The sequence below is a fragment of the Pteropus vampyrus genome, unplaced genomic scaffold (genome assembly GCF_000151845.1).
Source record: "Pteropus vampyrus isolate Shadow unplaced genomic scaffold, Pvam_2.0 Scaffold85, whole genome shotgun sequence".
NCBI lineage: Eukaryota > Metazoa > Chordata > Mammalia > Chiroptera > Pteropodidae > Pteropus > Pteropus vampyrus.
The window spans coordinates 6516360-6535896 of NW_011888866.1; the positions used below are offsets into that span (position 1 = coordinate 6516360).

At 43.7% G+C, this 19537-nt stretch overlaps 1 protein-coding gene across 1 annotated transcript in view; it reads right to left on the reverse strand.

Moving 5' to 3' along the window:
- LOC105294326 (myocardial zonula adherens protein-like) overlaps positions 1 to 19526 on the reverse strand; it is a 111278-nt gene extending 91752 nt beyond the window's left edge. The window contains 2 exon segments of the mRNA XM_011363478.2: positions 7943 to 8029; positions 19416 to 19526. Of these exon segments, the coding sequence (XP_011361780.1) occupies positions 7943 to 8029; positions 19416 to 19490 (162 nt within the window). The 5' untranslated portion in view covers positions 19491 to 19526.
- Positions 19527 to 19537: the final 11 nt, after the last annotated feature.

Consider the following 19537-nt stretch of genomic DNA (forward strand, 5'->3'; position numbering starts at 1 on the left):
GGGAAAATCAGGAACTTCTTTTCTGGAACCCAGTAGTACAGTACACACCTTAGGTAGCGTCAACTGATAAAATGTAAATATCCTACACAGACTCTCCCCGATGGGACAAAGCAGGCAAGCTGACATTCCTGTGGCAACCTGGCCCAGTCACAGATCTGAGTTGGAATTGCAAACCCACTATGTACTAGCTGAGTGGCCCTGTGCAAGTTATTTACTTCCCCATGTTTTAGGATCCTTAACAGTAAAATGGGGATAAAGCCATCAATCTCAGAAGGTTGTTCTAAGGAATACACAGACTAATATACATAAAATACCTACTATGCTGTTGGGCAGACCAGTAGATCTTGATGGATTCTATTATTAGTGGTAGTATCTACATTCTGAGTATCTTGGTTCCTACTAAAGTCTACATGTTTGTTTGGATGCTTCTGTCTGTCTGTCCACCTCTCTTCTTGTATCTCTTTGCTGTTCTCATCGCAGTCATCAAATCTGCTCTGGCAATGAAATGCTCACCCCTCAACTGGCCTTTTTTTTCTCTTCATCAGGAGAGAATCACTGAGTCTCAGAAGGTTAAAAAAATATGAAAGAGTCCTGTAGTCCAGGGGCTTTGTAAACCAGCCCCTCCTCAGTGTTTAATTGAAGTCGTGGGGTAGAGGTGGGTGGGGTGAGGAAGTGGACACTGCTGGGACAGTACACAGTCCTGACATATTCGAAACCACAGCCACTGCATTTTTACTCTGTTACTAGTGGTACTTTACATATATTGATTTGAATAGAGTTCCACATCTAAAGAAATTTGGGGAAATGCTGGCTTTAGGCTAAGGTCTCCATTTGCTAGAAGAGGAAACTGAGGCCCATAGAGATGCCTTGACTGGTCCAATCACTAGGGCAGTCGGTGAATAAGCCAGGACTAGAACCCAGGCCTCTTCCTGTCCCCCTTGAGGGGCCATTCTCTGAGAGGCAGATGGAGTCCTGCACGTGATCACCCAGGGCAGCCCCAAATCCAGCTGAATCCTGGCAGCACACTCCCTCACCTGGCAACAGCTGGTGATGTTGTGTAAACAGTCACACCAAGACAGGAACTCAGCAGGCTATTCATCCAGGGCTTTTAAGGGAAAGGGAACTATAAAACCCAAGGGCAAGGGTTTCCTCCTTTTCAACATTTACTGGGCTATGAAAGTTCCCGACTTTTCATACATACACATTTATTTGCTCTCCCTCACTCAGAGTTCTCAAAGGTCTAGAGAGAAACAGCTTCTTTAAAAACACAGGTCACTAAAGGACACCTACAATGGTGGGATGTTAGAAGCTACTATAAGTATTATCTGCTTCAAATTACTTTGTCAATTTGCAAAAGACATCACGATCACACAGACTCAGAATCAGTAGAGCTCAGATCATATTCACTAAAATTCAACTAGGAAGTGAGACTCTGATTCAACATTATAAATCTGTAATAACTGGTGTTGCTTCTGTCTCTCATTTCTGTGTGAGTGTGTGTGTGTGTGTGTGTGTGTGTATGCACGCGCGCGTGTGCGTACACGTGCCTAAGAATACACTGCATATAGATTTGTATAGAAATATGGATACATACATTCACAAAGTTATTTGAAAATGATAGGGGTTTAATTTCAAAATTATCTGCTACCAATTTTAATTTTAATATTCGACAATTTTATAAATAGTATATTCTACATTTACCAATTTCTCAACATAAAATTTGTGCCCACAAACTATTCAGCATTTTCTCTCCCATATGATTAAACAAAATTACAGGGCTAATTCATCTGAGTTGTTAATATAATTTAAGGTGATAATATTCTACAACGAAATATTATGGGTTGAACTGTGTCCCACAAATAAAGACACGTTGGTGTCCTAATCTCCAGTACCTCAGAATTTGGCCTTATTTGGAGCTATGGTCAAGTTAAAATGAGGTCATTAGAGTGAGCCCTAATCCTAATATGACTGGTATCCTTATAAAAAAAAGAAAAATCGGATAGAGACAGACACACACATGGAGAAAACATCGTGTGAAGATTGGAGTGATGCTTCCAGAAGCCAAGGATTGCCAAGAGCCACAAGCTAGAAGCAGCAAGAAAGCATTCCTCCCTAGAACCTTCAGAGAGAGCAAGGCCCTGCTGACTGACAGCCTGATCTCAGACTTCTATCTTCCAAAACTGAGCCAATAATACTTTTGCAGTACTTTGTTAAGGCAGCCCTAACAAAATAATATAAAACCGAATCGTCATCATCAACAGTCAATCATTAAGCACTTAGTATGTGCAAGCAGGGAGCTGGGCTCCAGGGAGACAAAAGAAAAAGATATCACCTCATTGCCTACGTACCAAGCAAGAGGTGCAGCCTGAGTATCCAGTAGTTCAAGAGACAAGATAATCACCAAAGCATGGGGCAGGGCAATCAAGGAAGATCTTGGGAGAAGCAGGCCTTGATGGGCAGAGAAGACGTGGATAAACTGAAAGACAGCTGGGAAGAGACGCTAGGCCTGGGCTAGGGCCTTAGCAAGGGTTCTGAGGAGGAAACAGATGCTACGGGTTTGAAAGGCAAGTGAACCTGTGTGGTGAGGGCAGATCAACCAGGAAAATAAAAGGGAGATAATATAATAGTGAGGTGATTTCAGATGGGCTGAGTAGTCACTCAGGAGGACTAGCCAGTGGGCTCTGAGTCCTGCGACCCAACTAGTGGTACCACATTGAAACGAAACTAAAATACTGATATTTTGGCAGTTGTTTTGTCATAACAAAATATAGTTTTATTTAAAAGGGAAGATATCATCATCTTCCTCTTCTCTCTGTCTTCATTTGCCATGTCATCTGAGAGACGGCCAAGGCCTAGGGCTGAATCTCTCAGGTAGATTGTTTGGGGAAGAAGGTTCTACTACAAATAAATTATCCTAGAGAAGGAAGGATCAGGCTCTAAGAGGGAAGAGGGGATTCAGATTCCAGTGAAGGACAGAGAATTTGGTGCAGGCACCTGCCTTCCCCGTTCCCTCCCATCTCTCCCTCTCGAACCCTCACATACTATCTTTGTGTTCCTCTTAAGGTCCCTGCCTCATTTCCAAGATGACTCCAGCAGAGTCCCCTGGAAGCAGATGGCTCTGAGGGAAATACATCCTATGAACAAATACAAGACAAGACACTCATTCTCACTGCTAATCAGGAAATGGGAATGTGAGAGGACTTGGGATGCCTGTTCTGATAGGGTCGGAACATTTTCTAAATGGGTGTATCTATGTTCCATTCAAAATATTAATGCAGCCTAGAACTTTCTGGGTATATCTGTTTACATAAATGACCCAGATGTCATATTTTTAAATAGTGAAATAATGGTAACACATCAATAAAATATCTGTATTCTGTATGTAAAAATACCACCATGTCAAGAAGACTGAAAACTGGCATGGCCACCGGAGGCAGCTCAGGTGGGCAGAGCTGGCATGTGGGGTGAGCATCCTCCCCAAAGAGGCAGCTCCAGGTATATAAGGATGAGCTCTCCAAGGTAAGGTCAGGCAGGGACAAGAGGCGAGGCCTGGCAGTATGGACAGAGGGATGCTCAGATTTATGGAGAAAGACATGATGACATCAAAAAAGATGCAGCAGGTATAGCCCAAGAGAGAGGAGGAGATGCAGGATGGGCAGTTCTAGGAAGGGGAATGACTTCAGAAAGGACCACAGGGGAAAAGCAAAAAACAGGAACCTCTGGGTTTGACATTCGAAGGGAAGTGATTGGTATTAAATCACTGCCTCTCTCTAATCAATACTATAGACCAGACACTTTGCATATATTAGCTCATTTACTCTTCGCAACCAGACATTATGGTGCCTACTTTAAAAATGAAGAAACTGAACAGCAAAGACACTAAGTGTTTGGGAGCTCATCTGAGGCCTGAAGAAAGCAGTCTGGGGCAGTTGACATTGTCTGTAAGAAAAGACTAAAAGCAGGCAGCCTCCCACATCCACCCCATGAAAACATAACTCGAATGAAAGATGCTGCCTCTGTTGTGATTGCCTCCAGAAGCCTCCAAACACACCATCATGAAGCCAGGCAACGTGTACCATGTGCCACACTCCTCCACTGTGAATAAATCCTCTCTCTGATGATTTGGGAACAATGGATAGAAAAAAGGGCCAAATGGCAGTGGTGTCTATGTGTGGCTGGCTGTTCCATGGCATCTCAAGTCCTCAAAGTACACTAAGCATCTTCCATGACTGTGGGAAAGAATAAGGCTGGCCCTGCGCTCATATGGCCACAGCTCTGACAGGGCCCTGGAAACCCTCCGAGAAGTTTTGCTTCATCAGAAGCCACTTGGGCCATTTACAGCTTCCTGCTTCCACTTCTGAGCCAGCTCCAATCCCTAGCCTTTGCACACTGCAGACCCCCCACCAAATGAACCAAAGTCATCTCACCGGGAAGGGTCATCCAGAGTTCCTGGATGGAACTTGTGTGGGCTACAGTGTCCCAGGAAAGTGCAGCCATGCTGAAGGCATGTTAGAGGAGGTGGCATCCCCAGGGCCTCCTCACTGGTGCATACCTCTGGCTCCCAGTGACTTAAGACCAGGAACCCAGCCAGGACTGGTGACGAAATCACCTAGGACAGCCTCACAGTTACCACCAATGCCTTCGAGTGCTGCCACCACCCAAAGATTCAGTCCTGGGGACTCAGCCAGCCCCAATCCCCTCCTCTCTACCCCAGTTCTTCTGCAGTGAGTCACCAACACATCTCAGACGTGCACTCACACCTGGTCTACCCAGTGTAAGAAACATCATGGCGCACACTCCACACCTGCAGTTTCAGCCCTGTGCTCCTGGAGTTCTCAGGTAGGAGGGCGCCTGGGGGTGTGGGGTGAAGGGAGACGGAGAACTTTGGCCCCATTAGCACCACTTTTGCCTCGATCATATATAAGGGTTCAGTATAACATTTCGATCAAAAAAAAAGAAAAAGAGGGCCTTATTGCTTTAAAAGGTTTGAAAAGCACTATTTAAGACAAACAGGCAAATCAGTACAGTACTTGACACAGAACAACTGTGCCTGTTTCTTTAGAAATACTTGATTCTTCTTTATCGGTAACGTACCCTCCAGTGCTTCACAGCATCGACTGCCTCAATGTCAGTCAGCACTAGAAACTCTTCACAAACATCTCCCAGGCAAGCATGGGTCAGCACCAACAGACCTAATTCCCCATTTCCTCTACCACGCATATGGGGGCAGCCACCAAGGCCTTTGTCATGTCACTCACTCCAGTTTGGGCCCCTTCTTCAAAAAGTGCTCCTTCAGAGTCCCCATGTGCTTAGCTGCCCATGTGCCCTTGGACACAGCCCAGGCCCACTTCTCTGACAAACCTATCGGCACTAAAAGAGATAAACAGGCAGGGGATCAGTTAGGGCAGAAGGGGACATCAACACAGCAACACAGGGCCACACTCAACCCTGGTTATCAACAAGCGTCCAGTGGCTGAAGCCTGGCCGTCCCCACACTCTTTGGTTATGAGCTTTTTACTCCCAAACTTTTTCTTTGGAGAATCTTCAAAGCTACAAAAAAGTTGAAAGAATAGTTCAACTACATAACCGAAGTACCATTATCACAAGTAAGAAAAATACTATTTATTCAATGACATCTAATACATGATTCCTATTTAAAATTGTATGATAACCCTAATTATCTTTTTTGGACTTTATTTTGACCCACTATCTAATCAAGGTTCACTCATTATATTTGATGTTGTCTCTTTAGTCTCTTTCATCTCCAACAGATCATCTCTTTTTTTTTTTAAATAAAATTGAATTTATTAAGGGATTCTGGCAAATTGTTTGATAGGTAGTTCTGCTTTTTGCATTTTTCTATTTCCTTATCACGATATTTAGTTAAACAATTGTGGCATGACTATTACATAGGTGAACTGTGTACTCCTTAATCACAACACCTCGAAGTGATGTCACATAACATGAGGTCATGCATCCACTACTGGTTGTTAAATTGTATCATTTGGTTGAAGAACTAACTGTCAAATTGTGACACTGTACCTTTAAAATCAGTAAGCAATCTGAGGTATTACTTTAAAACTTTGCGAATATATTGTTCCACAATAATCACTCACCAATTAGTTTCTGCCTCCATTGAAGACCCAACCTAAAGGTTACAAAATAAGAGATTTTCTAAATTCATCAGCTGATGTTCTATAAAGAAGAGGTCCTTTCTTCTCCTCTTCTCTCTCTCTTTTTCTATCAATCTCTCCCCTTCCTTGATTATTACTATATACTCATGAGAGGTTTTTGTTTTTGTTTTTGTTTTAATTCTAATGTGTCATAAGCCATTACTGTCATTACTCTCGTTAATGATCAAATTGTTCCATTTTTGCCAGTGAGAGCCCTTTCACACCGGCTTCTGGGTCCTTTGATGTGACCCCATTCGCCTTTGAGTGCTACCTTGTTTTCTAGCACAGACATCCCAGGTTTCACCTGTATTCTCTCTGCTCCAACCTGGAACCAGCCAGTTTGCTGGATCCTTTGAGTGGGGCGCATCCTCTCTTCTTCAGCAGATAAGCAACTTCACATTCTCACACCTTGCTCTAGTCATAACTGCATTTTCCTTCTTCCCTACCTCCTTTCCCTGCCATTCATCATTTGCATGAGCATCGATAGCTCTTTGTCCTTGGTAGAAAGTGAGGAGAAGGGTATAAGAGAGGGAAAGAGAGACAAAGACTCAGAGTAAGCATGGGAAATCATGAACCATTTACCAGTCAATGAAAAGCTTTCTTTTTTATAGATGACCACATGATTGGTTAATTCCAAAGCAAGGCTTGTATTTTGAAAAGTCATTGCCTTATGATTCAATGTATGAAATTTATATATTACATCATATCATTGTATTGTTTTAGTGCATGTTTATACGAATGCATGTACAAGGAAGAGCACCACCTGCCCCGTCACTCCTGTCCCCGTCTCTTCCTTTAATTGTCTCCATCAGCACGTACTACCTTCTAAACTCTATAAAATGTACTTCATTTTTTAACTCTTATTCTCCTCTCAATAGTATATAAGTTCCTTGAATAACAGGCATTTTTTGTTGGTTTGCTGTTTGTTCACTACTACACTCGCAATGTCTAGAACAGTGCCTGGAATACAGTAGGTGTCTGTTAATTATTTGTGAATGAGGAAAATGGCTTGCCTAGGACCACAGGACTAGAGGTAAGCAGAAGCTGCTACGTATCCTTTAAGCCTCTGCTTCAATGTCACCCCCCAAGGATTCAGTTATTCCCTTCCCCGTGTTCCCTTCTTACACTTCTGGATCCTAACACTTGAACTATCACAACAATGTGGTTTCCTTATACGTCTGTCTCACTTGAAAAACTTCAAGTTCCTTTAAGGCAAGGACAAGGTCAGATTATCTTCATGGCCCAGCACTTAGCACAGCAGCTGGCACAAAAATGTCTGAACTTCTACCCACAGCCGAGTGCCCTTTCCACATGCCAGAGCTGCCTGCTGGGCTCTTCCTCCCCAGGCAGCCTCTCCGCCAATGAGCTGGGCTCCAGCTCCAACCGCTGAGAAAGGCTCAGGCCCCACCGGAAGCTCACAATGGGCCTTTTGACTCCACCGGACTGGGCTCTTTCAGGAAAAACACATTCCCTACCGCAGCACCTGTCACTAAAGCCGGCGTCCCCGCAGCTTTAAGGCAACACAGAGCCAGTGTTCATCAAGAAACAAGAGCAGGGGCACGAGGCCAGCAGAGCCAGCCGGGCAGAGCAGTCTGACTTCTGGGAAGATGGAAGAAAGGGTGGCAAGGTCGAGAGGGCCTTTCATCAACAGAGTTGCTGACATTCAGACTCTGTGAATAGACTGCACAGAGGACGGGAGGGGGAAGGGGTTAAAATAAAAGACTACAAAGAGTAGGACTAGTCAGAGCTTTGCCTCAGAGATGGCTTACTTGCTCTTTTCTTTCAACCTTCTTTTCACTTTGCTCAGAAACTGGACTCTCGGGAGGTACGGTGAGCCGTAGTCTGCAGATATTTGCCTAGGAGAGACAGAGAGAAGAGGCCAGTTATAAAATCACGTTTGGGGGTAGAAAGAGCTGGGTGACCTAGTGCTTCTCAAAGCCAGTTTCCCTACTTAGCAATGTGGATTAATCATACCAGTCACACAGGGGACTCTAAGGGTAAAACCAGTCTTTGCCTGGCCCATCACAGGCACTCACTATCTTGCTAGTCAAAACAAGGAAACTACTGAGTGGTTTCACAGCATTCGAACAATTTTTTTAACAGCTCAGGTTCCATAAAAGTATGTATGGAATGATCTTATTTCCTATGCATATGCCAAAATAGAGCCAGAGGGATAGAGGCCAAAATACACACAATGGTGATTGGAGTGCCAGGATACTTTCTACTTGCCTATAAATTTTTACAATGGATATGTACATGTTTAATCACAAGTTTTTTTTAAGTCTATGCACCCATGTTTACAGCAGCATTATTCGCAGTATCCAGAAAGTGAAAGCCAACACATACATCCATTGATGGGTGAATAGATAAGTAGTAACACGTGGCATATACATGGAATGAAATAGAGTATGCAGTCTTTAAAAGGAAGGAAATTCTGACAATTCTGATACATGGATGAACCCTGAGGACATGCTAAGTGAAATAAGCCAATGATACAAAGACAGATACTATATGATTCCACAGATATGAGATACCTAGAATAGTCAAATTCATAGAGACAGAAAGTAGAATGGTGGTTGCCAGGAGAGGAAGAGACAAAGGAATGAGATGTTATTATTTAATGGGTATGGAGTTTCAGTTTGAGAAGATGAAAAAATTCTGGAGATAGATGATAGTGATGTCACATGATATCTATTTCACCCTAAAGTCACAGCCTGGCCCTGCTGTGACAGTTCCTAGGGAGAAATGATCCTGCCATTAAAAAAAAAAAAGAAGAAGAAGCCCCAAGAGGGCCCCAGCAGCACTCAGAGTATCCAGCCCACCACCACGTAGACTCGACTTACAGGAGTGCTACTTGCCCCATTATGGATTGATTTGTGTCCCCCTAAAATTCATGTGTTAGAATCCTAACCACTAGTACCTCAGAATGTGACCTTATTTAGAAACAGTGTTTTTACAGAGGTTATTAAGTTAAAATGATGTCAGAATTATAGATGTCATTATAAAAAGGGTAAATTTGGAGACAAACACACATACTGGAAGGACACCATGTAAACAAGCCAAGGAGAGAGGCCTGGAACAGATGCTTCCCTCGCAACCCTCAGAAGGAACCAACACTACTGACGCCTTGATCTTGGACTTCCAGCTCCAAAACTGTGAGGCAATAAATGTCTGTTCAAGTTTAAGTCGCCTGGTTTGTGGTACTTTCTACAGCAGCCCCAGCAAACAAATACACCCCCCAACCTGGTTTGCAGGGTCACGGGTCTGCACCAATCCACAGGGTGGACCCTGAGCCAAACGACTCTGCAGCTTAGAAGCCCGGGGTGGGATGGGACTGTAAAAGACCACTTAAGGTGAATAACTGAAGAAAAAAAGATGAAATCAGCAGAGCTAAGCTGACAAAATGAAGTCCGTAGAGTCAAGCTGAAAAAACTGCTTTAGACCAAATGGGCTGAAAAATGAGGAGTAGATTTTATCTTACTTTAACTAGCCTGAGGACTTAAAACTTTTGAACTTTTCAGTTGTGCATCAATGCCTAGAGACAGACAGAGATATAAATATAAAGATCCTATAGATAACCTTCTAATTACCCTTTGAAGGGCTTAAGGATATTCATATGTCCAGACCTCCTGACATCCATTATCCAGACAACTGGACATCTAGAGGATTATCATCTCAGACCAATCTAGAGGATAAGAATAGAATACAGTGCTGATTCTTCTTAAGAGTGTACTCCATAAGAACTCTTAACTTTGCTATCTTCTTCGAAACACTCTGGGTATTACCTAGTTGTGTTTCCAATTTGCAAACCCTAAGACCCTTGAGTAAAACTTGGCCATTTTAAATTTTAGCAAAGCCTCCTGATTCATTTATACTTGATTGACACTGTGAAGGAGCCTCCAACACCTAACAATGTAAATGGCGGATGGGAGCCCAGTCTAGAGGCAACGTTTTCCATGCACAGATGAGAAAGCCCGTTTGGGACACGTATCAGCATTTTCACACACACCATCACCTCCCTCCAAGGCATCCCATTTTGCTACGGCACCTTTAACTTCCTGATGATCAACTTACACCTTCCCCCTAGAATTTCTACCTAACAGACCAGGGAGCCCTCAGGGGCTGCAGCAGAATTTCCTTTTCTCCAGACAGGCCGCCTGTCCTCCCAACCTCTACTCCTCTGGATTAAATAACCCCACTTCTTTCAACCACACAACTTGATTTCAAGATCTCTCTCCATCGTTACATTCCTTTGGGCAAGTTTCATTGCCCAGTGAGCAGAGGGCTATCTGCCTCTTATGTGGCCTGCTTTGCACCAAGCCTTCAAAGCGCACCACCAGTCACGCTGGCCAAACAGAAACCAACCATTCCACGGGTAGCTCTCTTAGTTGACAGGCAACAACACTGATGAGAATCTGAGCCTTTTCAGAGAAAGGCAACCCTCTGACTTCAGGCCACCTGAACTGGTTGAAATCAGCTAGCATCAAAGCATAACTCATACCAGGTAGGCAATTCAAGCCTATTATGCTCAATCATCTTCTCTGATGGGCTGGATCTAATCTGCAGCATAATTCCGCAGAGAAAAGGAGGTGCTTTTCTGCTGCACCACATCCCATACACACACGTGTGTGCACATACACATGTATACACACATGCACATATGTGCACAGGTGCACATACACACAGGGTCCAACACCTACTAGCTATGTTGACTATGGGCAAGTTATTTAAGCTTTCTGAATATTAAGGGCAAAATATGGATAAAAGGAAGATGTCTTGCACACAGTAAGCCTCCAAAAGTGTTAGGTATTTTTATTATTATCTAGATATTATCATCATCTTACAAACTCCAAAATAAAACAGGCCTACTTGATTTCACAGTTCTGCTTTCTACAGAAATAACAATTTGGTCAACGGATCTAGTGGGCACTAGCACAGTCAGTGATATCTCTTTGTAGGTGGATTGCCCTAGAGAGGTAATCCCTAATGGCAATAATTAAAAAAAAAAAAAATCTAAAAAACTGAAGCAGAGACAAGGCCGAGAGGGGTCTCCATGGGTCCAAAGTGAGATGTTCCTTTCCCCTGCTTGAGCCCATTCTTCGTCTGTCCCCCTAGAACTTAGATATCCCTCAGCGCACTTCCTATAGCTCCCACTGGGCCACGTGTACCCTGGGGTATACAAAGCCACAGGATAAATAGAATGCATTTCCCTAAACTATCAGTTTTATCTGGTGACAGATAATGAATTAAAATAAAATGAACCTATAAAATAAAACATCTGACCTCAACCATATCTGGCAGTTGTAGCAGGTGCTTAAGGCTACACTCAGACCCCTGTGTCAAGCATTTCCTCTTGTCATTAGACGAGCTCTAATGGAAACGCTAGGGAGCATTCTTCAATTAGTCGTGACCCACTGACAACTAACTGTACAGAAGCAATTTAAGCTCGGCTTGGAACAGGATCAGACACCTTCCTAATAAGATAGCCAAATGTATTGTCATGCGAAAAACAAGAAAGCTGCCAAAAAAAAAAAAAAAGTGATGAATAATCCCATTTGGGGGGATTTTCATAGATTTATGGGAAAAAAATATCTTTAAAGAAACACAATCAACTGGTGATGGTGGTGATGATCTCTACGAAGTGGAATTTCTGTGTTGTTTGCAACTGTTCCAAATTTTTTAACTAAAATAATCATAGTAGTAATAATAGCACTAATAAAGACTGAGAGAATATATCAGAAAGATAAAAAGAAAGAGATATCAATCCTTCCAAACCCATGGGGCTGCCTCAAGAGCAGCAAAGAGAACATCCCAGCGGTCCAGAAGACACTCTGAATTCCTTAACAGAAGCACTAAGAAAAGTGACCCCTGAATGCACCCACTAGGTGGACCTGGTACAGTTTACCTCTATTCATTCACTTTCGGGAATCTCCCCATGAGAAAATCCCCCACTGAGTAAAATCAAGGCAGTGTTTCTAATCTCTCTTAGGATCTGGTGATGCTGATCTCCATGGTTTCCTGAAACTCAAACACTCAATACTCAAAGCAGCTCAGGCTGGGCAATAAGGTACTGAGAGGCAGGTAGGGTACTTTATTCCCAGAGGTTTCCACAGTGACTGGCCCAGCCTTGAACAATGAAGAAAGCTGAATCTTACTTACCCTGAATACCACTGCTATTACACCAGCCGTTCCTACAAACAAGGGTCCCTTCCAGTGGATAAAAGCAGGAAGATAGACTCAGTGTATTTCATCACTCAGCTACTGAGCACCCACTACTTGTAAAATACTTTCAAGATGAAAAACAAACAAACAAACAAACAAACAAAAACCAGCCCTGCCTCCAAGGAACTCAGAATTCAAAGGCACAGCCAAACAAGGCAATCCAGAACACGTAGTATCACCAACACAAGGTCCTGAGAGACGGGGTCGATTGGTGAGTAAGCGTGGTGGAACTCCACTTCCTGTTCTCTAATATTGGTTCTAATACCCACTAGCCATGAAACCTTTAGAAAGCCACTCAGTCTTCAGCTTCAGTTATCTCAGTTGTAAAACAGAGCTAACAATACTGCAGCACCACTCTCAGGATTGTGGTAAGGATTAAATTAGCTAATAGATGTTAAGGGCTTAGAACAGTTTCTGGTACATATTAAGTACTCTGTAAGTGTTCTTTCTTACCATGGGAACAATCATCTTAACTGGAGGTAGGATGGTTCTTAGAGATGACATTTAAGCTAGGTACAGAAGGACAGAAAGGACTTTTCAGGTCAGTGAGGTTTGGAGAATCCATTGTTATAATAACAAACTACCAGGCAAGGTGCTCATTCCAGGCTGGCCAAAGGCAGAGAAGCTGGCCCGTTCCAAAAATGGCAAAGTAGACAATATAGTAGAAAAATAGGCAGAGACTAAACTAGCCATCCACGAATTCCTGCTGGAGAAACAAGGCTTCTGGAGAAAGACAATGGGAGCCATCTTTGCAGGAAGGACTGACACTCAAATCTGAGTTCAGTAATTTGATAGCAATTATTGAGTACCTTCTGTTATGTTCCATGCACTACAACACGGACAGACGGGAAAAAATAGCAGGAGAGATGAGGCAAGTTTTGTACCTTAACTGTATTGGTAGCTCTTACAGTGTTTAGCATAATATCAACACTTAATAGCCATTGGCTCAGTAAATATCGGTATGGGTTTCTTTTGGGGTTGAACCAAAACACGGTAAGGAGAATATACCTGAAACTCCCCAGAGAGCCTTCCGCTTTCTTCAAATCGACCCTTATGGGAGGGAGAACAAGGGAGGGGCAGATAGCATTCAAGCTTCCGCCACAAGAAAATACACAAGCCAGCCCTTGTCTGCAAGTCAGGGCACCTGGCAGCTAAGCAGGTCCTCTGGGGCTTATTTCTGACCCCTTTGTGGAAGCAGAAGGCTGGGTCTCCATGTAAGTTAGGCCCTGGAGATCCACGTACCATCATGGTCTCAGTTTCAGGCACCTGGGCTCACCCAAGGGAGAATTATCCATTCAAATAAAAAGAGTGGAGAAGGTAACCCTGGGAGGTGACAAGGGTTGCTAATCAATTTACAAAGATGGATTTCCCTAAGGAAATTAGCCAATGCATTTACATTTTTTCTCAGACCTGGTCCACATCGTGACTGTGGGGCCCTGCCCTGCTCCATCAAACAAGAGAAGGTGTGGTCCCCTGTGGCTGTGGCTGGGAGGACAGACTCCAAAATCTCTGCTCAGCACAAGCATAAAATTTCTAGAATGCACAGGTCAGGCAGTGTGACACAAGGCATGCCTGCTCTGGAGTAAATCTTTTAGCTCTGCTGTGGCCCTGAATTTGCAGGCCTATTATTATCTACATCAGGGTGGAGCAAATTTTTTCTTTAAGGGCCAGAAAGTAAATATTTAGGTTTTGCAGGACACTATAAAAACCATGCTTAGTTCAGAATGTACAGAACAACCAAGGGCTGGATTTGGCCTAGGGTCAGTAGCTTGCCAACCCATGATCTACATACTTAGACACTTTTTCCAGGAGGTATATAATGTGTCCTGGAGCCCTTTTTTCCCATGTCAGGGCTGACTCCAGACAAAATTCATAAATAGGGAGACAGTGACCTCTCCTTCCTATCTTGTTGGCTCACTTCTATACCAGGTACGCAGTGAGCCCCAAACGCCAAGATCAGAGCAAACATGCAGGTAAATAAATATTCACAGAGATACCAGTGTGATTTGGAGTGTTATGACTTCCCCATCCTGCCTTTCCAACAACCTTGCCCTTCCACAAGGCCAAAAGGACCTTCAGAATACTGTCCCAGGAGTATCTGTACTTCCACAAAAGCTGTAAGGAGAGAATAATATTTAAAGGAGTTCCAATCCTTGGCTGCACATTAGAGTCACTTGGGGAGCTTCCTAAACAATACTGATGTTATGTATTCTCTACTTTCTGAGGTTCTCATTTAAATAGTCTGGGATAGGGCCTGGGCTTAGATATTTTAAGCTTCTCTGTGATTCTATGTGTAATCAGGGTTGAGAACCACTGATTTAACCAAAGGAATGAAATTCTAACTGTGCAACAGGATGGAAGCAACTGAAATATTTAGAGGCCTTCCCAGAACTTTCAGACTCCTTAACCTTGGTCAGCACTCCCATCCATTTGTCATGTGCTTCCTGACCAAGTGGGCCAGAGGCGATGCGCTGGCTTTATCCCAAGCTTCTCTTTCTGTTTTTCCATTTGCCAATTCAAAGTTAAGTGTGGCTCCTTTAGGACCCTGGTGACACTTCCCTTTTTAAGCATCTATTATATGAGGCCTGGAGAGGGAGGATCCCTAAACCCTCTCAAGAAGGTAACCACAGGTGATGCAGGCAATGAAGAGGTGCACAGGCCCTTAGGGGAACATGGAAAGGAGAGTTCAGGTTTGGTTTCCCGGAGGAGATGACCCTTAATCAGAGGAGAGGCACAAAGAAAGCAAAGGGACAAGGAACAGCATGGAAAGCTTGGGGAGTGGCAAGTAATTTGAAATATATGGAAAGAGTATGCATAGGGATGGGGGATAGAAAAGGCAAAGGAAGATCAGAAGGGCCTGGATGCTAAGCTAAGGGGTCTATACTTTCTACTAGAAGTGCCAAGGGTGCTCTCGAAGCAGGAGTCAGGTGACTGAACTTTGCATTTTGGAAAGATCACTCTGGCCTTAAGGAACAAAAGAGAACAATGTGATTGACTTTTAGGAAATATCACTCATCTAAAGAGAGAAAAGAGGTAAATACCACTGTGTTACTCTTCAGTGCATTGGGAAAAACTGAAACTGTTTTAGGCTGAGAGGGATTGCCACAGGAAGCTCTAAGACCATAATGTACGTAATCACCGAAAATATTTTAGATCAAAACATTTCAACATGGTCTCTAGTTAGTTAGCCCTGGATCCACAGCTCCCTGAACTCAATTAGACAATTTTTGAGACTGACTGACTTATAAGGGTTTTCCAAGTAACCGGAAGCCTCCAGGTCTCAATTTTCCTTAAGAACCCTAGGACTTAGGTCTGTTCATCCTACATCTGACATAGTGAGATAGGTGAACCAAAGCAGAGAGACTGGGACATTTTTTCTGAAATATGACTTTCAATTTTTAGTGACAAAGTTTTTTTGGCTAAGCCCTGAGGACACCACGGTTCTAAAACCTTAACAATTTGGCCTGTTGGGGGCTGGCTCAGGAGGGCTCTGGTAAAGGGCCGGCCTGTTTTCTAGGAGCAGCAGGCCCCCTGCCTACCCCCTCCCTAGTGGATGATGCAGCCAACTTCCCTCCACCAGATGTTGAGGTCTCACAACATCCTGTGTCCCTTCCTCAGAGCCCATAGGACAACATGAAAGTTATACACACAGATGTTTCTGTGAAAAGGAAAAGGAAGTGAGGTAAACACTTGACTGATCATTCACTATCCAGTTAAGGAGAGTTCTTTATTTCAAGACTATAAGACAGAAATGGGACCCAGGAGAGTGATGCATTAGCTAGGGAGTGATGACTGGTAGGCTCATTCTGATTTTTAACAGAGGAGCCTTTACCAAATAGAAATATGGGCAAGAACAGGCTAGGAGACAGTCCTATCCTTGTGGCCTTGCTGAATTTTGTTTTGTTTTGTTTATGTGCCACTCAGGGACCACGATACTAGTAATACCAGCCAAACAGTCTTTTATTATCAATAGGAAACATTGATACTATCTGATGGTGCTGCAGGAAACCCTTGACAGGTCTCACACTATCCTAGCTGGACCACTTAACCAAAAAAATTTGGCCACGCAAAGCAACTCGTGCTTTCACCACTAAGTGCACAGCCTGGTCATACAACTTACCCTTCGTTTCAAAGGCTCATTCAGTAGGATTAACTGCATTCACAAAATTCCTTTCAAAACCATGAAACAATGTCAATATTTTTAAAAATGTTTTTCCCATTCTCCAAGGTCATCATTCTGTCTGTAGTTATTCTCCAGCCAATTTATCTTCCTGCTGTTGCCATAGATAAAACTATTTTTAGAGCACAACTGGTTTGAAGGCAGATTTTTTTTTTTTTTAATTTCACAGCCTCTGTTGGTTGGCATCCATAAATGCCTCTGAGAGCTTTGTTTATCAGCTGACAGAAATTACTCTCCCACCTGTTTTTTTCCCCCTTGAGAGATGATTTCAGATAAGAAGGAAGTCTAAATTGTAGGTGGCAGCCATTGAATGAAGAATAACTGGTAACAGTCTGGTCTGGCCCTACTACCCTTGACAGCTGACTCAGAGAACTCTGCTTAGTGTCAGCTGTCACCACCATTTCTGGTTGACTTGAATGTCTGGACCAACACCGCCTGGTTCCTCTGCAGCCCCTAATTTGGTAAGCAATGTGGATGAAATGGAAATGCTATTTTAATGGCTGACATGTTATTGTTCAAGACCATCACTTGTCCAACATCAGAAAGAAAAGACAATACAGAGTTTATTGAAAAACTTTCAACTTTAGGAACACTTTTCATGATCGCTTGTTTGGTCTACAATTTTATTTAAGACATTCTGTTCTTGCTTTTTTCAAAAAATAAGTGTTTTACTCTAAAGCAGGTCCAGCATGCCATTTTTATACAGTATATGCCAAGAGTTCCATTTAGATGAGTGGGTATTTCCTCTCAGTATCCCAATAACGTCAATAGCCCTATAAATTCCTACTCATCCTGCAAGAGCAAATATCTCCTGCCAAGGGAGGCCTTCTTCAGATGCTCTGGAAAGAACCTATCTTTTTAGCCTCCACTGGACTTTGTCAACACTCTATACCCCACTATAACAACGATTACTTTGTATGAGAGCAACTGTGACAACATCCGCCTCTACAGGTAGAGTGGACCCCAATGTCTAGCCCTGCATCACAAAGAAGGAGGTCTATGTAAGTCGTTTAACCAATCAATTAATCAAGCAAAGTATCACAGCCTCCCACCACACTCTCCACACACACATATATACACAGACAATACCTGTGACATTTGCAAATCATGAGCAAGAGTTGGAAATCATAAAGGGAACCCTAGAACCTTTGATATCTTCTCAGAATAAGTATCATATGGCTCAGAACAGCCCTATATTGTTTGATTCAGGGCCCTGACCTCTCTGCTCCAAACTATTTTGGCTATCTTATTCAAAAGGCAAAGCCTTCTCAATAGTGCGTCCACTGTGCCAGACACCCGAAAACTTACAATTAAAGAGACACTGGAAAATAAATATTTGAGAAAAAAATCTTCAGAAATGTTATCTAGTATATTCATCACATTTGTATCCATCCACAGTATCACTCTAGTTGCCTCGATTAGTCCTCATCTCTGGAAGGGAACTTGAACAATTTCATGCCATTTATGCAATGTGGTCCCACGCATGAGTGTCCAGGCTCAGGGCTAGCTTTTCAGTGACTTCATTTTTTCTCAATCTTAATTGTGTTCCAACTGAGAAGGATTTCCATAGAAAAGAAGTAAGGCCCTGCCTGTGGTTAGAAACCCACTTGGATCTAATGGAGATCTTGCTTTATGAAGCTAATGACTGAACAACCAGAATTCTGACAGCCCTAAGTGTCTGGAGTATGTGCATATGTGTGCACACGTGCACGCACGCACGCGCGCGCACACACACACACACACACACCCAGAACCCATCACTTGGCCCACACTCACAGTAACACAATGCCTTTCTTCTAGAGCCAAAGAAAGACAGCATAGAAGGCAACTGCTAGTCACTTGGCTGAGGTATACAAAAAGCAAATATGCATGCCTACAAGACTACAGAACAGACTAGAATACCAAAGGAGTCCTTGACTTGGACTTAACTACTCACTTAGCTAAACCTTGGGGAAACACAATTAGAGATATCTCAACCACAGAACAGTGGTAGCAGATGATAAGTACTGAATATCATGATGAATGGATGAACTAAAAAGCCATAACCCAAGACCCTCCCTGGACGTGTGCTCTGAGGCGCTCAACTTGGAAGAGTCATGGAAACATGCAAACTGCATGCGAGTGGCATTTTCTCCCCAGAGCGTCTGGAGAAGGGAGAAAAGATGCAACAAAGATGAGAGAAACAGAGCACTTCCAAAGGGCGACCTGGCTGGTGCCCAGGGCCTCCAGGGCTACCCCTGCAGTCACTGTGCTAATTTTTCAATCAAGAAGAAGATAGTGTTTTTGTATAAACCCAAGTCACACACAACTGGGTTCCAGTGCTGATCTCTGCTTTGTCAGGTGAAGCCTACTTTGGCTGATTCCACTCCAGTAGCAAGTAGTGTTATTCTATCACCGGTAGTGATAGAATAGATCGAATATAACGAATAAAATAGATAGATGACTAGAAGGAGGAAAGTTTGGGTGTTAAAGACGTTCATTACCGTTGAGTCTCAAGAAAGGGACAGTGCAGAAATGTCTCTCTTGCTTTTTAAACTGGTGCCAACAAAAAACTTGGCTTGACAGATGAGTCAGGAAGGAGGGGAAATCTCTGGGAATTCCAGAAAGTCCCCTAAACCATGCGAGCCTGGGGCGCCAGTAGGGCGTCGAGAAGAAGGGTCAAGACTCGAAGAGGGACAAGACTGGAAAGTAGAACCCAGGTAGGGCTTCGGGGCCAAGGACCGGCTCCCGCGTGTCCCCATCCCCAGACCCCTGCAGCCGTCCTGCCAAGATGGGGAAGCTGGGCGGCCCGGACGAGGAAGCCCGACGAGCGCAGCTAGCTAGCTCCTCTAGCTACTCACCCTCCTGCTGGGCGCCCCGGGCGTCCTGGCGCCGCCGCCCGAGAGCAGGGTGACGGTGGAAGTGGAGCGCAGCATCCTGCAGCGGCGGTAGGCGCAGGCTCGGCGCGGCGTCCCTCCCGGCG